At 38.4% G+C, this 20,508-nt stretch overlaps 1 protein-coding gene across 4 annotated transcripts in view; it reads left to right on the forward strand.

The window, feature by feature from the left end:
* Nucleotides 1-20,508, forward strand: part of ALG9 (ALG9 alpha-1,2-mannosyltransferase) — a 91,236-nt gene that overhangs the window by 5,704 nt on the left and 65,024 nt on the right. For all 4 annotated transcript variants that reach the window (XM_081239460.1, XM_081239458.1, XM_081239461.1 and 1 more), the window contains exons 4-10: nucleotides 1,372-1,442; nucleotides 3,138-3,226; nucleotides 5,162-5,297; nucleotides 9,105-9,192; nucleotides 9,376-9,481; nucleotides 16,595-16,717; nucleotides 19,391-19,545. In XM_081239460.1, the coding sequence (XP_081095586.1) occupies nucleotides 1,372-1,442; nucleotides 3,138-3,226; nucleotides 5,162-5,297; nucleotides 9,105-9,192; nucleotides 9,376-9,481; nucleotides 16,595-16,717; nucleotides 19,391-19,545 (768 nt within the window). The remainder of the gene's footprint in view (nucleotides 1-1,371; nucleotides 1,443-3,137; nucleotides 3,227-5,161; nucleotides 5,298-9,104; nucleotides 9,193-9,375; nucleotides 9,482-16,594; nucleotides 16,718-19,390; nucleotides 19,546-20,508) is intronic.

Below are 20,508 nucleotides of genomic sequence, written 5' to 3' on the forward strand. Positions count from 1 at the left end.
TTTTGCTTTATGCGGGCCTCTCACTGTTGTGGCCTCTCCCGTTGCGGAGCACAGGCTCCGGATGCGCAGGCTCAGCAGCCATGGCTCACGGGTCCAGCCGCTCCGCGGCATGTGGGATCTTCCCAGACCGGGGCACGAACCCGTGTCCCCTGCATCGGCAGGCGGACTCTCAACCACTGCGCCACCAGGGAAGCCCGCCTCTTTATTGTGCCTTTTTGCACTAACCCGACATCCAGTTACTATGTTGAATATTAGTTGCTATGGGAGCATCACTGTCCTGTTCCCAAATACAATTCTTATATTAACTTGTGTTAATTTTTAACTTTCTAAGTGTGTTTTTGTACTCTCCTCAACCAGATGAAGAGTCCTTAAGTGTAGATACCTTGTACTAAAATAATCTGTATTCCTAGTAGCATCTAGAGAGTGCTCAATGTATAGTAGGTTTTCAGTATGGTTTTATTGAATTAATGAATGAACTTGGGCATTTGCTGATCACTTGATTGAACATAATGATGAAAACTGAAAGTACTTTTAAGTTATATGTAGTAATATTAATCATAGAATATATTTAAATAGTGCTTATTTTCAGAGGTATTCATTGCTCTTAAACATACCAGTATACTGTAGTATAAAAGCTATTCGGTACAATTCTTATTATTTTGTTACTTTTATTTGTAAAATTCATGTCAATTCCTAAAATTAATAAAACCACATTACAGACATTTGAAAAATAGGAGGAAAGATATGTACCTAAGTCTCACTAGCTTGATATAGCCACTTTTACCATTTTATTATATTTCTTTCCAGTTTTTTCATATACAGTACTTCTGATTTCCATAGCTGTAACTCTGATGTATAAATAATGTTATATCATATATATTCATTTAGTATTTTGTAATATAATTTTATAATAATTATAATCAATTATTATAGTTTTCTAAGAAATGCTTGTTGAATAAATGAGTTTTATATCATAAGAATTTTTCCACTGTCTTTGTAACCGTAAACTTTGATATGTGTATAATAATCCATGAATAGATATAATTTAACCATTTCCCTGTAATTGAACAATTTATAGTTTTTAAAATAGTTTTTACTAAATTAGTAGAGCTGCAATTAACATTTTAATGAGTAGAACTCCTCCCCTCCCATATTTTGAGTTACTTCTGTGGGCCGGAATCAGAGAAGTAGATACACTTCTATACTTGAATTTAGGGATATGAAAATTTGCATGGTTCTTGATACATATTGCTTTTCAAAAGGATTATACCAATTTATAGTTATTAGTGACAAATGAGAATGGTTTCATCTTTAAGAGTTTTTCTAACTTGTATCTATAACTTCTGTTTTCTTGTTCTGGGTTTCTTTCAGATTCTTGTCTTTTACTTTTTACGATGTTTGCTGGCTTTTGTGAGCTGTATATGTGAGCTTTACTTTTACAAGTGAGTATAAAAGCTTTGCTTCTAGGGGCTTCCTTGGTGGCGCAGTGGTTGAGAGTCTGCCTGCTGGTGCAGGGGACACAGGTTCGTGCCCCAGTCCGGGAAGATCCCACATGCCGCGGAGCGGCTGGGTCCGTGAGCCATGGCCGCTGAGCCTGCACGTCTGGAGCCTGTGCTCCGCAATGGGAGAGGTCACAACAGTGAGAGGCCCGCGTACCGCAAAAAAAAAAAAAAAAAAAGAAATGTGTGTAGTCAAGTTGAAAGATCTGATATATATCTAATCAGATCTAGGAGAGATAGACTAGGGAGAGGCAGGATTCGGGGAAGTAATAATTAATAAGATTTTTCCAGAATCAAAGGAGAAAATATGCTAATCCACAGATTGAGGAAGCCTAACATCCTGAGCTGGATAAATAAAAAGGAATTGGTAAGACTGTGTAAAACAAAGGACAAAGAAGATCTTGCAAGTTGACAGAGGACTAATATAAAACCTACAAAGGAATGTCAGGCAGTTAGACCAACAAAAGCATTCTCAAAAGCCAGAAGATGAAAAATATGTTCAAAGTTCTGTGAGAAAATGACTGTCATCCTAAAATTATGTACTCAGCTAAACCACCTTTTAAGACCAAGAGTTAAATAAAGACTTTTCAGACAAAATATAAAGAAAGATCAAACAAAAGCCAGAATTTACCATTCAGAGATCCTCACTAAAGAACCTTCTAAAGGGTGTATTTAGGAAGAAACAAAATTATTTCAGAAAGAAGCTCTGAGATGCAATAAGGAACCTGAGCAAGAAAATAGGTAACACATAGTTATGTCTGAACAGATATTGACTAAATGAAGCAGTGATCACCTCTAATAGTGTTTTATTTATAGGGTTGAAAAGGCCTGTAAGACAGAAGTAAAAGGAGGTATATAATTGCTTTAGAAACGTTGTCTTAGATAACAATTTATTAAAACTTTGGGGGCTTCCCTAGTGGCGCAGTGGTTGACAGTCCGCCTGCCGATGCAGGGGACACGGTTTCGTGCCCCGGTCTGGGAGGATCCCACGTGCCGCGCAGCGGCTAGGCCCGTGAGCCATGGCCGCTGAGCCTGCGCGTCCGGACCCTGCGCTCCGCAATGGGAGAGGCCACAGCAGTGAGAGGCCCGCCTACCGCAAAACAGAACAAAACAAAACAAACATTGGTGTATCTCCTATTCTTTTTTTCTGATAACTGCCATCTATTGAGCATCTCTGTGTCTGGCACTCTTCTGCGTACTTTACCATGCATTGCCCTCACAAAAACCTTATGCAGTAAGTATTATCATTATCTTCATTTAACAGGTGAGGAATCTGACAGATTATGTCACTAGATGAGGGTACCACTGCTAGTGAGTGGAAGGGCCAGGATTTTAACCTGTGCCCATCTGAGGCCTGTTATTTTTCCACTATATCTGGCTGTTTTCCTACTGATATTAGACATAATCTAGCACAGAAAGTATACATTTCCTCTTAGGTAGAGAGCTTCTCTCCTGCTTAAGGAATAAGAATGTTTGGGTTTCTTATGCACATGGAATTGCTAACAGACCTGTTGAGACAGTTCTGTATTTGACTTTAGATCTTCAGTGTTCTCTGTGATGCAGACATGTTTTTGTCCTTTAATTTGAAATTTCCATCCCGAAGGTTTGCTATGCTGATAGTCTTTGCCTTTCCTCTAGGGCTGTGTGCAAGAAGTTTGGGCTGCATGTGAGTCGAATGATGCTAGCCTTCTTGGTTCTCAGCACTGGCATGTTTTGCTCATCATCAGGTAAGTAAAAGAGCAGGTGAGGGCATAAAAGTTTCACTGATATTTCACAGTTGCATCAAGCAGAAGAACTTGTCCAGATGTAGGTTATATTTGTATAACATGTCTGTAATTTACAGTCCTATTATCTACATGATCTTGATTGACCTTTACAGCCATCCTGTGGTTGCAAGGTCAGATAAATATAAGTCAGAGAAATATTTTCTCATTTTTGCAGGTAAGGATGCTGAAACTTAGAAAGGTGAAGTGACTTACTGAAAGCCAAAGAATTCATAAGCTGTAGAGCTGTTATTTTCATCAGGTTGCTTTCTATTACATTATTATATTTTTTATCACAGCAGGGCTGAGAAACAGAGGCATCCACTGCCTTTCTTTGCTGTTAGGGGAAGGACAGTAATTTTGTTATTTTGCTCAAGGAAGCACTTTATGTCTAAAAACCCTGGTCTTGATGGTTCTATTTTATGCCAGTTATTTGCAATGTACACTATAAAAGACAGTATTCTATAAAGTACTGTATTTTATAGAATAAAGTAAGCTTCTGGAAATTTAGAATAAAATTGTTAAGGTAGAGTGGTGGCTTTCAAACTGTGCTGCCATTGAACATTTGTGTTCTATGAGCTGAGCCAAAGTGGCCTGTTGCCAAAAGGTAGCCTGTTTCCAATTTTTCAGAAAAATTAAGTTACTATATATAATCATCTCAATTTTAATTTTAATTTTTGCTTGTGTGTACCAGAATCTAGTATACACACTAAATATACACAAAAAATAGTATCTAGAGCAAAAGTATATAGTTACTTTTCACTGGCTGTATCAAAATCCATGTTCTGCAGAGATCTCAGGGCCTCACGCCTGAATAACTTTGAGAGCCACTGTCCTAAATGAGACTGTGCTTTGCCCTCTGAGCTGGCAGAGACCTCCGATCCCTCTGCTCCCCTTGGAGCTAGAATCAACAGCTTTGCATGGCATCAATATTATTTAGCATTTATCTGGGAAGGTTGTACTTCACATGTTTTTTTAGTTACTTGGCTACTCCTAAAATTGATTCTTAGGTGAGGGAGATACCTAAGAGTATTTTTAGTTTTTTAATTTCAGCTGAGGATGTTAAGGCACAGATAAGTTAAAGGCATCCTTTGATATGAGCCTCTGAACCCTTTGCTGAGTTTCTCAAATCATACTGCCTGTTTATTGTGGTCCCTGTTGGAGTTGGTATTGATTTTTCTAGTGCTAGGTGAAGCACTTAAACAGCAGGGAGAGGCAGATCTGCATTTTTTGTAGAGTTGTTAGAAACATTTTGATGAAATGTTACTGTTGCAGAGACCCCGAAGGTGGTCAGCCCTCTGCTGTATGCAACAAGAAAGTTACGCTTGATGGAAATAATTAGGGGGACATCTAAAGGCCAAACTATCTATGTCAGTGGATGAAGGATGCAAAGTAGTGCTGCCATCGAACATATTTGTTCCTTGAGAAGGCTTTTGAGAATTCCTGCGGGGTACAGGTTGCTAATAGGACAGTCTCAGAAGACTATCAGAGGATAAACTTCTTCAGAAACAGATTGTTAGCAATGGCTCTAAATTTCTTGAAGCATACTTCCTGTCTGGAAATATAACCTGGAGGTACTTCTGGGGAACCTGGAATCCTGTAAGTTTTAAACTTGGGGTACAGGCCAGGAGATAAATGGCATGCTTGGCATTGTATAATTGGGTGATGTGTTGGTACATAAAAAACAGGAGAGAGAAAATAAGAAAATCATTGAACTTTGGTTTTTTTTTTTTTAAATGAGTATCACTTTACTCCTCATTTCTAATATAGTATTGCTCAAAGTATGTTCCTGGTTATTGACATATTGCAATGCAGCTATATTTTTAATAATTGATAACTCATAAATCTCAATCTCTTGTCCCTTTCCCCCCTTTTTTTTTCATTTCTTTTGTCTTGCAGCATTCCTTCCTAGCAGCTTCTGTATGTATACTACATTGATAGCCATGACTGGCTGGTATATGGACAAAACTTCCTTTGCTGTGCTTGGAGTAGCAGCGGGGGCTATCTTAGGCTGGCCATTCAGTGCAGCTCTTGGGTAAGAAACTAACATGATTCACCTTCCATGTATCACTGGGTATATAGTTAATCCTAATGTTAGGTTATCTCCATATTCTTTGGGTAGGACCTAAAGTTATAGAAATTAATTATTCAAAGATTCTGGGAAGTGGAAGAATATTTCTCTTAGTACTTATTGTTATGATTAATTCTAATAAGAAAGTGACTGTTAAGCATCTGCTGTATCCTGTGCACAGCTAAACCCTTCATGAACTTTATTCCTAAACCTACTCTGCAAGACAAATACAATTATTAGTGCTTTTTTTTTTTTTTTTTTTTTGGTGGGTCTTCATTGCTGCGTGTGGGCTTTTTCTAGTTGCGGCAAGCAGGGGCTACCCTTTGTTGTGGTGCGCAGGCTTCTCATTGCGGTGGCTTTCGTGTTGCAGAGCATGGGCTCTAGGCACGTGGGCTGCAGTAGTTGTAGCACGCGGGCTCAGTAGTTGTGGTACGTGGGCTCCAGGGCATGCGAGCTTCAGTAGTTGCGGTGCATGGGCTCAGTAGTTGCGGTGTGTGGGCTCTAGGGTACATGGGCTTCAGTAGTTGTGGTGCGTGGGTTCAGTAGTTGTGGCTCGGGGCCTCTAGAGTGCAGGCTCAGTAGTTGTGGCGCACAGGCTTAGTTGCTCCGTGGCATATGAGATCTTCCTGGACCAGGGATCGAACCTGTGTCCCCTGCATTGGCAGGCAGATTCTTAACCACTGCGCCACCAGGGAAGTCTCCAATTATTAGTGCTTTATATAAATGAGAAAGTGGACTTCGAGAGGTTTTGAGTAATTTGCCTTTAAGGTTATGTTTGCTTTGGATCCAGGCCTTCTGACTCTAACAGCTGATGTTTTTTCCACGCTGTACCACCCCGTGCTGTGCGTTTTCCCAGTCACCCAGGCTTGTTATCTGAGTTTCCTTTCAGTCCTTCTTCTTTCCTGCCTGCAGCATCTTTTTTTTTTTCCAAGTTCCATAGTATCTCTCATTCCTTTTGTACTTTTTGTTTTCACAACTTCTCTAGTTTGTGCTGCCTTAATTTCTTGCCTGTACCACTAGTTATTTAGAAAAATATGTTAGTTTGTGTTAAGGTTATTATCATAGTAGCATATCTTTATTATTTAAAAAAAGTACCAGATTGTATGAGGTAAAAAGAATTCTTAGTTCTTTTCTCCCCAACCCAGTCTTCACAGTTAGTCACTGCTGATAGTTTTGTACGTATCTTTCCAGAAATTATCCTTACGTGAATAAGTGCACACATACACATTTATACATACATACATCTTAAATTCTTAAAACCAACAGAATTATCCTATACATATGTATATCTTCTGTACATAGATTTATATCATTCTTTGTATCAGTTGTGTAACATTCCATTATTATATGGCTGTCCATAATTTATTTAACCATTGCTTTATTGGTAAGCATTTGGTTTTCAGTTTTTTTGCTATTGTACCCAATGCTTCAGTGAATATTTTTATACATATGTCTGTACACTTGTGGAAATTTACCTATGGGATAAATTTTTATAAGGGAGTTACTAAATCAGAATAGGCATTTAAAATTTTCTTAAGTGGATTTTAAAGGATGGTTTCCCCACCTCCAATCTTATCTTCTCTTCTACTCTGCACGTCATTCTCAAATTATTACATTTCTCAAGATTTTGTGTAAGAGCCTCTTCTGTACTTTCTGCTCTCTCCATCATCTTGATGGGTCCCATATCTTTATATAGTCCAGTCATCTCTTAAGCTTCACTCATATATACCTAGCTGCCTATTGGATACCTCCATTTATATAGCTAAACATTTACAAAACTGAACTCATTATCTTCCCTCCAAATCTGTCCTTTACCTTTGTTTCTAGCCCAGTAAATGGTACCACCATCTGTGCTGAGCCAGGACCTGACAATTATCTGTGACTGTTTTCTCTTTCTCATGTCTTATTAATTTCTTGTACTTCTTGAATATCTTTTGAATCTACTTTTCTTCACCTCTCTCTGTTCTTTTATGCAGCCTCATAAATGATCTTCCCATCTCTAGTCTTGATCCTTATAAATCTGCTCTCCACGCTCAAACTAGAGTTATCTTCCTAAAATGCAAATATGATTTTATCACTCTGTTTTGTCTTTGTAATAGCTTCCCCATTGCTCTGTGTCACAGAGGTTGGCATTCTGTAGCCTGTGGGTCACACATCCACCTGGCCTGTTTTGTACAGCCCAAGAACTAAGAAATTTTTACATTTTTAAAGGGCTGTTAAAAAACAACACACACACACACACACACACACACACACACATGAATATGCAACAGAGACCCTATGGGCCCTGCCAAGCCTAAAATGTTTGCTATTGGATCCTTTAAATAAAAAGTTTGCCAACCCCTGCTCTCTGGGGTCCAGACTTTAATGTGACTCACAAAGCCTTGTTCTTCCCTCCTTTTTACTTCTCCACCCTCCTTTTGTCAGTTTCTCCATTCCTTTTACTCTCTACTGGGTTTACGTTGAACTTCATGAGTTCCCCAAATACCTCTGAGTTGGCGCATTTTGATTAGTCTGCCTTTAGATAAATGATTTCAGGATCACAGTTAATCAGTCAGTTAGCAATGTACTATCATTTATTGACTTATCAAAGGAGAAATGCAGGTGCTATGGAAATGTAACTAGTTGGGGAGAAAAAAAATAAAAAACACAGCATGTTAATGCAATATTTAGGTAATAGAATGTGGAATTTCAAATCTTAGAAGAGATGTTCACATGACATTGCCAAAGAGATGATAGAGATGATAGTGCCGTATAAGCGTAAAGACTTCATGGAGGAGGCAGGAGCAGAACCTGTAACTGACATTGGGTAGAGTCTGTGTAAGTAAGCAGATTGGCGTGGGATGGAATTCTTCGTGACTGGAGCACAGGTAAGGGCTCTGACTGGTGTCCTAGATTAGGAAGTCATGGATATGAAGGTGATTGTTCATGCAAGAGGAGTTGAAGCACCCGAGAAAATGAGTATAGAGAGAGAAGAGTAGAACCTTGCTTTTGGGAGCTAGGACCATGGTAGGGCACACCGCGAGGTAGGGAAAAAGAAGCCTAGAAAGGAGCACTAGAGAAGCCCCCAGAAAAGAACATCTGAGCCAGGGAGTCTAAAGAGGAAGGAGCAGATGCTTTGTGTCAAGTGCAACGGAAAGACAAAGGGAGATGAAGCTTGTGGGAAGATACTGGGTTTGGCGGACAGGAGATTCCTGGTACCTTAGATCAGTCTTAATGGCTTGATGTTAGGCCTTAAGGAAGAAATAGTGAAGGCAACACACATATGCTGTTGATATTTGCTTGAGGAATTTAAGTGAAAGGAAGAAGAACAAATATTACATGTTACATTTTGGAGCAGTATTACATATTGGAAAGGGATATGTCAGAATTGAAGTGAAAGTTTGTAATATTATTACTAAAATCTTAATAAATTGTGGAAGGGAGAAATCAGTATTTATTTATTTGGCAGGGTGGGGGTAGGGCAATAGGGTACATTTACTTACAATTAGTATATTTTAAATGTCCATTACACATAAATACGTGTCAAATGGAGCTCATTCCAAATATGAATATTTATATTTCTTGTGCATTGTGGGATGCATCTCACGCTGATGAGTCCTGTGAAGAGATCACATTTTTTATTTTTGAGAAGACATTCTTTCATGTACCAGCTTTCTTCCCTCACTGTAATTGCTAGAGACATTTTATTCCCAGTTCAGCATGAGGTATGTGTAAATCTGACCTATTCTAAGTATTTAACTCCCCACTTTCTGTTTCTCTGTTACATAGTTTACCTATTGCCTTTGATTTGCTGGTCATGAAGCACAGATGGAAGAGTTTCTTTCATTGGTCGCTGGTTGCCCTAATGATCTTTCTGGTGAGTTTTCTTTTTATCTTGTTTTGTTCTAAAGTTGTAATGAAAGCAACTTCTGATGTGGATGGAAAAGAGAACATTAGGAATTGATTCTGTTTTTCATTCTGAAGTTTATCCTATTAGCATTGTGAGAATGTTTCCAGAGCAAAACTCTACAATTGCTATATATTTTCTGCTCTATTTTAGGTGCCTGTGGTGGTCATTGACAGCTACTATTACGGGAAGTTGGTGATTGCACCACTGAACATTGTTTTGTATAATGTCTTTACTCCTCATGGACCTGATCTTTATGGTAAGGCCTTATGAAATTAGGGAAGAGTTAGGGGATAGCTTAATTTGCCTCAGCTTTGAAATTTTAATTCAGCTGCCACATTTTATCAAATATAGCCTTTCTTTGCTGGTAATGTTTTCTTATTTAAAAATAAATGACACTGGAACGTAGCACAGTGACGATATATGGCCACTAAATATTTTTCCTTGATTAATGTGATGTTCACATCTGGCTTTCTGTTAGTCCTGCTGCTTCTTATTCTCAGTTTCAGAGTAGTGAGGACTCTGTAGGGTATGCCTTGGGTTTTGATGCTACTCGTTTAAAATTAAGTTACTTTTTTCTCTTCTCATTAGAAAATCAATATAACAAAAATAAGAAAATTAAAACATTCATAAACCCATCATCTCCAGATAGCTATTGTTAACACCTTGGAAAATATTCCTCCAGACATTTTCTATACATTTGGTATAACATTTGGAATTACTTTTTCTTTTTTTAATTTGCTTTACTTTAGTATTATGCATTAGGGGAGAATTAGAAAATCTGTAGACAAAGTGTAGCACATGGGGGTGAGGTCAGCATGAGAGGGTGGATAGTTTGGCCAGTTTAGGATTAAGAGGGGAAAAAAGGGAATACCTTTAGTCTGGGGTTGGTTCTCCAGTTTCCATCCATCTCTACCCCTCCCCTGATGTTTTTTTTTTTTTTCCCCAGCCAGCCCTTGAGCTTGGGTTTTTTGTTTGTTTGTTTGCTTTTTGGGTTTTTTTTGCCCCCTGAGGGCATTTGAGTTAGTGACCACTACAGAGGGATAAGCTAGAGATCTTTCCAATCAGATCAGCCAAGTCAGTAAACATTTTTATGAGACAGTTTCTCATTAAATAAGTATAGTTTCTTCTGCCTTAATCTTTTGAAGGTCTTAGAGCATTCTGTATATGTGACTGTCTTGGGCTCTGCTATGAAACAGGTTAATATTATTTCTGTGTCTCTTATCAGTTTAACCCACGCCCATCATTTTTCTGTGCCACTTTGCCAATAGAACCAACAGATTGACTGAGGAGAATGAAAGTAAGCATATGAATGAGATTTAATTGGGCCTCCTGGGATTTGGGGAATGTTGTCATTTTAGATGGCGAGTAATAGGTTAAAAATAAACAGTGTTTTGTTCAGTGAATTGAATCCACAAACTGCATAGTTAGAGAATAATTGCTAAGTGAAGGAATTTTAAAAGGCTCTTTTATGTGGCTCCAAGATCGCTGAGACTATGAGAAAAAGCCCCAATTTTAAGCTTTTGCCTCTAGATGTCTCCCTTTATCTAGGGAGAGTTGCATGTTTTTAATTGCCCATTGTTTTAGTTTACTTCTAAAACTTCAGTTGATTCTACAGGACAATAGAAGGGGGACTGTCCTCCTAGATCCAGATTGCATATTAGAAATTGATTCATATGGAACCTATTGGAAACATAATATACATTATATATAGGTGAATAAATTGTGTTAATTTGAGTTTAATTTTGAAAAGTTGGCTTCTCCACCTTTTAAATGGGTTATTACATATTGATATTCTGACTGCTTATTTATAAATAAAACTTTGTGTGAGAGTATATGAAAGTTTCATAATTTTAATAGTCCTCTAGATTGATGAGGATTTTACATCTAGAGATAAGCAGGTCGGTAGGGAGAATAGGAAAGAAATAGTAAATTCTGACCTAAGTTTATGTTTCTAGTTTAACAGTGAGTAGGTTTTGGGATCCAGCGGAGCAGTGGCCAGTCTTTCCCTGGATTTTGGCATCTGCTGTTCATTTCAGCCAGTGTTTTATCGGGAAGAGTCCTTGGATCTCTGTTCTGCCAGCTTTAGTTAACCTAGGTTAGCTTCAGTTCAGATTTTGCTATTTTGGATGTGCAGGGACTGATCACTTTCCTAATGACAGAAAAAGCTTTGTTGGGACAGAGGTAATTGTCCTACTGGGTATCAACAGGACTGATTGCGGGGCTGTAGTCAGCCAGACTTTAGGGGGTTGTTCCTTGATGGTAGAATTTTTGTGCTTTTCCCCCATCTTTGACAAATTTTCAGGCGTGTGTGATTTCCATGTGAACTCCATTTTGCTTTAGCAGACTTACAGAGAATGTTTCTTCCATTTTAGGAGTAGGTAGTCTTTGTGTATTCTAGGTCTTCAATAAAGATTTCTCATGAATGAATGAATGAACAAATTCTGGAGTACCCATCAGATTACATAAATGCCCTGATCACTATTATGTCCTAGAACTATTTTGTCTAGACCTGTTGTGGTGTGCTAGGTTGGGATTATCTTGATTCAAATTAAGAACAATAGAGGTAAAAGTAGTACTTTACCATTGTCAGCTAATTTTATTGTAATTGTTGAGTCCATTCAGTAAATATCAAAGACTTATATGCTGTACAGTTGTCAGACAGCCTGTTTTTTGTCATGGAAACTCTTTCACTTGTTTGGCACTTTTTGGCATTATTTTGACTATTTTCTAAGAGTCTCCTGCTTAAAGTGCTTTGTTAGCTATGGTAGGCACATAGTTTTTTATCTGAAAATTTAAAATGCGTTGTGCTGATAGTTTTTGCATACATCTAGTGTTGTTTCTTACATATAAGAACATAATAAGCCTATAAATACTTCTTGAATGAATGGATAAATGACTTCAGCTAAAGAAACATTGAATCAATTGCTTTTGAGCATTTATCATGTGTCCTCATAGAATTTACTGTCTAATAAGGCTGTAGACACATGAATAGATAATCACAGTCCAATCTATTATGTGCTACAGTGGAAAGATAGGGAATCAAAGGAGCAAGTTCATCTGGTAGTATCAGGAAAGACTTCTTAGAGGTAGGGATCTTTGAGCCGAGCCTGGAAGGAAGAGAAGGAGTTTGCCAGGTAGGCACCATGCAGGTACATTGTAGAAAAATAGAATTTCAAGTGTAGGGACTGCCGAGACAAAAAGATCGAATATTGAGTTCTTTTTTAAAAACTTAAAGTAGTTTTACAGCATTAGCTGAATTTTAGGTAGGAACTACACAGGCGTGAGCAAGATAATTTCAGTCTCTCCGTTGTGATTGTAATAATGGTCCCCAGCTTACGATGGTTCAACTTAGAATTTTTTTTTGACTTTATGATGGTGCGAAAGGAATACACGTTCAGTAGAAACCATACTTCGAATTTTGAACTTGGATCTTTTTCCAATAGGCGGTATGATATCTCTCGTGATGCTAGACAGTGGCAGCAAGCCATACCTCCCAGTCAGCCACTCCATCATGAGGGTAAACAATGGAAGCTCTTATAGCCGTCCTTTACCGGCAACCATTCCGTTTTCACTTTCAGTACAGTAGTCCATAAATTACATGAGACAGTCAACACTGTGTTATTAAATAGGCTTGATGTTAGGTGACGTTGCCCAACTGTAGGCTAATGTAAGTGTTCTGAGCATGTTTGAGGTAGGCTAGGCTAAGCTATGATGTTCGGTAGGTTAGGTGTATTAAATGCATTTTTGACTTCCGATATTTTCAGTTTATGATGGGTTTATCAGGACTTAACTCCATCATAAGTCGAGGACAATCTGTAAATATTTATTCTCTCTGGTTTTCAAAGGGACCTTTCTATACTTTCTTGGCCAGATAACATATATTGATGACACATGCCAGACCTGGGCTGACTCTTGACTTTTGAAGCCAGTTTTCACAACTATTACTTGGACGAGGTAAAGAATACTTGGCATTTAGGAAATTTAGAGTAGTGTAGACATAAAGTTGCAAAGTTGTAGGGGAAACATCTCTATAGGGTCAGAGATCAAGAGGTGAAATTTAGTGTTGCAAGAAGGAAAGTGACTGGGCTTGGCACTGATTTTGCCTCTTTCCCTTGTAACATTTCAAGTTCTCAGATGTTGAGGTTAAGTATTTTTGTGTGTGAGTGAGGAGCAGTGCTGCTGTCTGATGAGGGGGACCCAGGCCTGGGGAAGGTGTGGGAGGACAGGTGTAAGAAATGCTCTCCCCTCAAGAATAACACTGGGTCTGCTCAAGGATGCCACTTGGTGGCCTAGGATGTGATCCCTGCCTGTTTGTGTGTTGTATAAAGTCTGTCAGGTCACAGGACCGGAGATTTCAGAAGGCAGGGGCTGGTGTCCTCTATCAAAAGGCCCACAGTTGTCCATTCCTGCAGCGGCAGAGGATGAAGCCCCAGAGGAGTCTTTTGGGGAGTACTCAGGGTCACCTGCCAGCCACAGCTGTTCCAGAGCCTTCCCTCTTTTGGTAATCATTTCTGTTGAACCTTGGTGGCTTTTTCTTCTTGGTGGTGCAAATTTGATGATTTACTATAATTTAGTTCCTAGAGTTCTATAAAATTGTAGGCCTGTAAAAGATTCCAGATGCCATTCAGTCTGTGGAACAATAAACATTATCTCCTCTTCTTCTGGCCTCTGCAAAGCTCCCTTTAGCTCCTTTGAATGAAAGGAGTTGAGGCACTTTCCATAAAGAGGGAGATAGGTGAGTCACTCCCTGCAAAGACCCTGCTTCCAGCTTCCTTTCACCTTTCATTTTGCACCAGTTAAATGCTTAGCTTGTCATTCTGACACATTTTTTTCTACATAGTTCAGCTTTGATATTTTCTGAGAGCAGCGCTGAGTATCTCCCTGGAAAGAGATAAAAGTTTTTGCTCTTTGAAGGCAGATGCCTCATCAAGTAGGGGAGAACACTGGCTAATAGAATTCACTATTTTTGTCCCCTTTTGCTCTTGTTTTTAAGACTGTTGTCAACTTGAACCTTCCCAAATCTTGACTTATCCCCCGATTTTTACCCCATCCTTCAGGGAAGTAACAGTCTTATGAAATATTCACAGCCTAGCTGTGAACTTGATCTATGAGCTCCTAACACATAAAAATAATTGAGTTTACCAACTTAATGCTTTTGGTTCCACATCTCAGAGTACGGTGTACCTTGGTAAAAAGATACCCCTAACAGGAGGGCATAGTAAGTTGTGGTAAAGACAAAAAGACTAAAGAGCTTTCCTGAAAAAACATATATTTGCAAAGATCAAAGAGAAAGAGGCTTTTTTCTTTTGCTGTTTAGCATCTGTAATAGATGATGTGGAAGATGATCTCCATTCCTCTAGTCACTCTGGTTTTTCTTCTCAGGGTCAGATTTCCAGAATTTTGTAAAGAAAAAGGTGGGTCAAGGTTGATAGCATTGCCACCACACTGGCAGTCAGGAGAGGATTGTGCAAAAACTTACTTCTCTGGAACCTGGATGTCTAAAGAACTCAATTTAGGAAATGTGTTGTTAAATAGTAATTAAAATCCAGAGAAGACGTGTATGTCTGTTTTGAAAATAAAACCATCCATTAGTTTTCTGTAACCCAAAAGGTTATCGTAGAGAATACAAGATATAAATGTCTCTAATGAGCTTGGCCTGGGACAAAATCTCTGTTCCTGAACAGTCCCTATCATTGTATTTAGACAGGAAGGAGAGAGCTTTCCCAAAAGGTGACCCGCGATTGAATTTGGGTCCTTCCTTAGGGTCCCCCTCTTCCTCCTCCCTTAGATGTTTCTAGCATTAAGGGTTTGGTTTCTAATCTTATTTTGCTGTGCAAGCTGCAAAAATGTCAGGCTTTTCTGCCTATTTCTCTGCCTTCTGATTACCCTTTTAAGCAATGCTGATTGCAGGAAATTGCTGTGGTGCAACGCGGGTGTCACAACACACAGTGATTAAAACCCGCATGTGTCATTCACTGCCTGATTGAAGTAATCACATGGAGGGGAAGAGCAGATGAAAAACCTGCTAAATGTGCAGAGGGGGCTTTTTCTCATCATTCGGGTTTAAGGATTTTGAGTTAAAAAATCAAAACTTGTGTGAATAAGGCTTGTGTTTTCAGTAATTTTGTTTCATTCTGAAGCCCCAAAACTTCGGAGCAGGGTGTGGGTCTCTGAACCTGGTTTTCCTAAGGAAAACAAGTTGTTGCTTTTTATGGGAACACAGGTCCCCTGTATACACACTATCAAATAGTGGTTGAGTGTATCAAGGGGAAGGATGCTAAAATGTAACTAGGAGAAACAGGTGGGAAGGAAATGGGAAAGGCCCTAATAACTCAGCCCTGCAAGACTGCAACCCACCACGCCCACCCTCCCGCAACCCCTGTGCCCCTACTTCCCGTGCCAATTCAAAGTCCAGGTTGTCACCTGGGCTTCTGACTGACCAGCTGTAGATTAGTAGTCCCTGCAGCCCCCTCCTCAGCTTCAATCAATTTGCCAGAGTGGCTCCCAGAACTCAGAGAAACATTTGCTTGTGTTTACCAGTTTATTATGAAGGATGCAAGCCAGGTGGAAGAGATGCGTAGGGCAGGGTGTGTGGGAAGATAATGTGGCACTGCCGTGCTCTCTGGGCGTGCCACAGCCCCGTGGGCTTCTCTGCCTGCTCACCAACCCAGAAGCTCTCTGAACACTGACTGTCCCTGTGGGTTTTTATGGAGGCCTCATTACATAAGTACCATTGCTTGAATCATTGGCCATTGTTGATGAAACCCTATTGCCAGCCCCTCTCCCCTCCCCAGAGAAGGGGACGGACAAGACTGAAAGTTCCAACCCTCCAATCACTCGATTGGTTCCCCTAGCAACTAGTCCTCATCCTTAGGTTACCTGGGGCTTTCCTGAAGTTCCTCCATTAACAGAACAAAAGACATCTGGTTCCCGTAGCAACTAGTCCTCATCCTTAGGTTACCTGGGGCTTTCCTGAAGTTCCCTCATTAGCAGAACAAAAGACACCTTTATTACTCTCACCACTTCGGTAATTACAAGGGCAATTTTAGGAGCTTTGTACTAGGAATGGGGGTGAAGACCAAATAAATACTTCTTATTATAAATCATAGTGTCACCACTAAGCTATTTATGTTATTTGGTGGTTCTGAAAAGTATTAGTTCTGTTTGGGCTAGATATAGTGGTCATGACAGAAAATACAGCTAAATATTTGAAACCTGGTTTCTAGGAGGGGGGCGGCTTGTGGACTCTCATACACATGAGGCACTGGATCATCAACATTACTTGAACAAAGAACAGTATGAGTCAAGCGCTGTAATAGGTATTGGAGGCACATCCACTAATGATTTCTTATCTCGTTATCTCCCTCAGGTGTAGAGCCCTGGTATTTCTATTTAATTAATGGATTTCTGAATTTTAATGTAGTCTTTGCTTTGGCTCTCTTGGTCTTACCACTGACTTCTCTTATGGAATACCTACTGCAGAGATTTCATGGTGAGTGGCATAACGGATGGTAGACTTGGTGGGGGGGGGGAGGGAAGAGAAGTAACAATGGGTACCAAGAAGTGAAAAAGAATCTACTTACTTTATTCTCCATTTTCTTCCTATGGAAATGGCTGGTTTATTGCACTTTCTATTTGTGTTCGTAGATTATTTAATTTATGTTGTTAACCTATGTGAAAGTTTGGTTAATAATTGCAAGTGAAGAGTCTGTATGATTTACAGAACCACCTGGGGAGGCAAAAACATTTATAAAATCTTGGGAGATAAGCCTATATGAGTCTTCTGTTTTTTAAAGAACTGTGTGTTGGCATGCAAGGTGGCTTAAGATAATCAATGCTAGAGGCAAACATTCTCTGGGAAATTCAACCAAAATTTTGAAAACGAAACCATATAGAGGTTCCCCCAAATTTGATGCTTGTTCTGATTCTGTATTGCACAGCCAGTGTTCTCTCAGGTTGTCATGGCTCTGGATATGTAGTGCCCATAGTTTCTTTTATGGAAGACAGATCTGAGCAGAAATGCATCTGAGCTTTGGAAGGAGATTTAACTTCAGACTTTTTAGTCTGATTTGGATGCCATGTGATCCCTCAGTACCATTCCCCATTCTGTTGTTCTACTATTAATGGTTTATAAAGACTTCACTGTGTTCATAGAATATGAAAGCAGCCTTCAGAGTCACTTTTGTTTTGTTTTAGGACTTTCGTTGTAACATAACCGTGATGCCATTATCCTAACAAAATTAACAGTAATTTCTTAATATCATCTAATACCCAGGTAATATTTAGATTCCTACATTGTCTGAAAAATAGCTTTTTATAATTCTTATAGTTCTTTGTAGTTTGTTTGTTTAAAGCAGGATCTAAACAAGAGTCATATAGTGAATTTGGTGTTATGTTTCATAAGCTTTTTTTAGAGGTTCCCCCTCTCACCTTTTTCCTCCTGAAGATTTCTAAAGAAACCAGGTCATTCATCTTGCATAGTGTCCAACATTTGGATTCAGCTGTTTGTCCCTTCGAGGTCTTAATGTATTCCTCCATTCCTTGTATTTCTTAAGGATCATTTTTTCTTTTTTTTTGAAAAGTAACATTTTCCCTGACTATAAAAATAATTTATGCTTGTGGAAAATTTGGAAATGCTCGTGATGTAAGTATAAAAACAGTAAAAATAAAATAAAAATAGGATATTAAGCTGTTCTCTAAAGTATGAATCCAATTTTGGTTTAGAAGTGTGTAATGTATCCACGTGTCCACCTAGTAACTAGTCCCCATCCTTAGGTTACCTAGGGGCTTTCCTTTATACTTTTTAAAATACTTTTTTAGTACTTTTGTTCTGTTTTTTTCTTTATATTTTTTGTGTATTTTATAATGGAAACAATACTTTTTCAAAAGAAGAAACATTAAGAAATAAAAATAATAAAAGAAAAAATGTAGAAAAATATAAAGAGGCAGGAAAGAAATTACCCATTATCTCATCATGTAGTACAACTGTGGTTATAATTTTGTACATTTTATAGAGGATATTTCAAAATTTTAGGCCATATTTTTAAAATGTATTCGTTAGCTTTTAAGATACAGAAGAGGAAGAGATTGTTTACTTGTAGAAGATAGATTTTTTTTCTTATGATGAAGAAAATTCCAACCTAAAATACCTCCTGGAAAGGTATAAGTCCTAAATTATAACCTAAAATCTCACGATAAAATCTTAGAGTGAAAAGTTTAAAAGATAAGCTTGTTATTGCAGTTCAAGATTTTTATTCCTAACGAGTTTCTGCAAAAGCACGGATAACTACGGAGCACAGTTAAACATTGCTAAGTTGGGCTTTGGTGACAACCGTGATCTTTTTATCTAAATTTGCTCAGTGTAGACATAATGGACACCAGGGGGCACTGTCTGTCTACCCTTGGCCAGTGATTCCTACGCACTGCTGCTTGTCACTAGTATAAGCACAGTAGGGGATGCCTTCGCTGTAGATGGCAGGTTTATCACTCAGTGTTCATGTACCTAAACACAGGAACCTTCCAGTAGGTGCTTAGGTCTTAGTTTTCATTAAATTCCTTTAGTTCTTTCACATGCTTTTAAGTACATCTTGGCTTTAATTTTGCGATACAGAGTGGATGGGTACTGCAGAACAGGAGAGAAAACTTGATCAGTAAACTTCCTTTAAGAGTGTTTTTATATTTGCTCTGAATGGGTTTGAGAATCCTACTTTTTTCCTTTTCTTTGATCTATAGCTATTTGGTGTATAAGTAAGATTAATGCAGTAAACAGAATATAGGAATTAAAATCCAAGAAATGAATTTATGTTATGCTTTTGGTTAATCTCAGGAACTTTTAGTCTTAGTGGCAGGACTCATTAGAAAGAGAAATCTGTTTTTTCTTCATCCATTGTAGAAATTATTAAGCTCTATTACCCATTCACCTGTTCTAGCTAAATCCAGTATTGTGCCTCCCTTTAAATGTTGGACCTCTTGGGAGAGCTAAGGAGTATATACCCCTTTCTACCTAACTCCTTTATTATATCAGAGAAAGTGTGAATACAAGAATTGAAACATTTTATTGGGTGCCCTAGGCTATACATCCCAGTTTGAGATCAAGAGAACATTGAAACTAAACATGCTGTTTTGTTCTAATATGGTGAAAGGTGGATATTTTTCTGTCTTACAGTTCAGAATTTAGGCCACCCATATTGGCTTACCTTGGCTCCAATGTATATTTGGTTTATAATTTTCTTCATCCAGCCTCACAAAGAGGAGAGATTTCTTTTCCCTGTATACCCACTTGTATGTCTCTGTGGTGCTGTGGCCCTTTCTGCACTTCAGGTGAGTTTCAGTGAAATGTATATCCGCTTCATTCTGTTTCACTTTAAATCCTTCATAAAGCTTATAGGCAAATTACAGAATGCTTCCACCTAAGATATTTTATCTGTACATTAAACCTGATACAGATCGTATTATAAAGCTTTATGTATTGATTGCTTAAATGTTGCTTTCTCTTATTTGCTGATTACATATTTGCAGTGTTAACTTGTGTGTTAATTTGTCCCTGTTGCCAATAAGAATCCAATTGCTATGAAAGGAATTTTTTTAAGTCACTGAATGGGCCTAGCACAGAACGGTGGAACCACAGCAGAGCTAATGGAATGTCTACTTTTCACTACAAGACCTGAATGAAACTGGCTCAAGTGTTTGGGATTACATCAGGCAGTTAGCAATGTGGGACACTTTGTAATCCTGGCTTAAAACCTGTCCAGGTCAATTCCCTGTCAGAACTAATCTTGAATATCTCTGTATTTATGGCTTTTTTTTTTTTTTTAACCTCTGTTACCATTTGCAGTTAGCAGAAGAAGAATAATTAGGGTGATAGGTTTTTTTCTAGTTTTTTTCTTAACAGACTTATGTAAAGGTATAATTCACAAACCATAGAATTTACCCATTTAAAGTGTATGATACAGTGTTTTTTAGACTATTCACAGATCTATGTAAGCATCACTGCAATCAATTTTAGAACATTTTCATCACCTCAAAAACCCTGTACCCTTTAGCTGTCGTAACCCCCTCCCATATCTCCTCAGCCATAAGCAACAGCTAATCAATCTACTTTGTATCTCTATAGATTTGCCTATTCTGGACATTTCATATAAATGAAATCATAAAATATGTGGTCTTTTGTGATTTCTTTCATTTAGCGTAGTGTTTTTATTTTTTAAAATAAATTTATTTATTTATTTTTGGCTGTGTTGGGTCTTCGTTGCTGCACGTGGGCTTTCTCTAGCTGTGGCAAGC

Source organism: Mesoplodon bidens (genome assembly GCF_964165515.1).
Source record: "Mesoplodon bidens genome assembly, chromosome: 7".
Lineage (NCBI taxonomy): Eukaryota > Metazoa > Chordata > Mammalia > Artiodactyla > Ziphiidae > Mesoplodon > Mesoplodon bidens.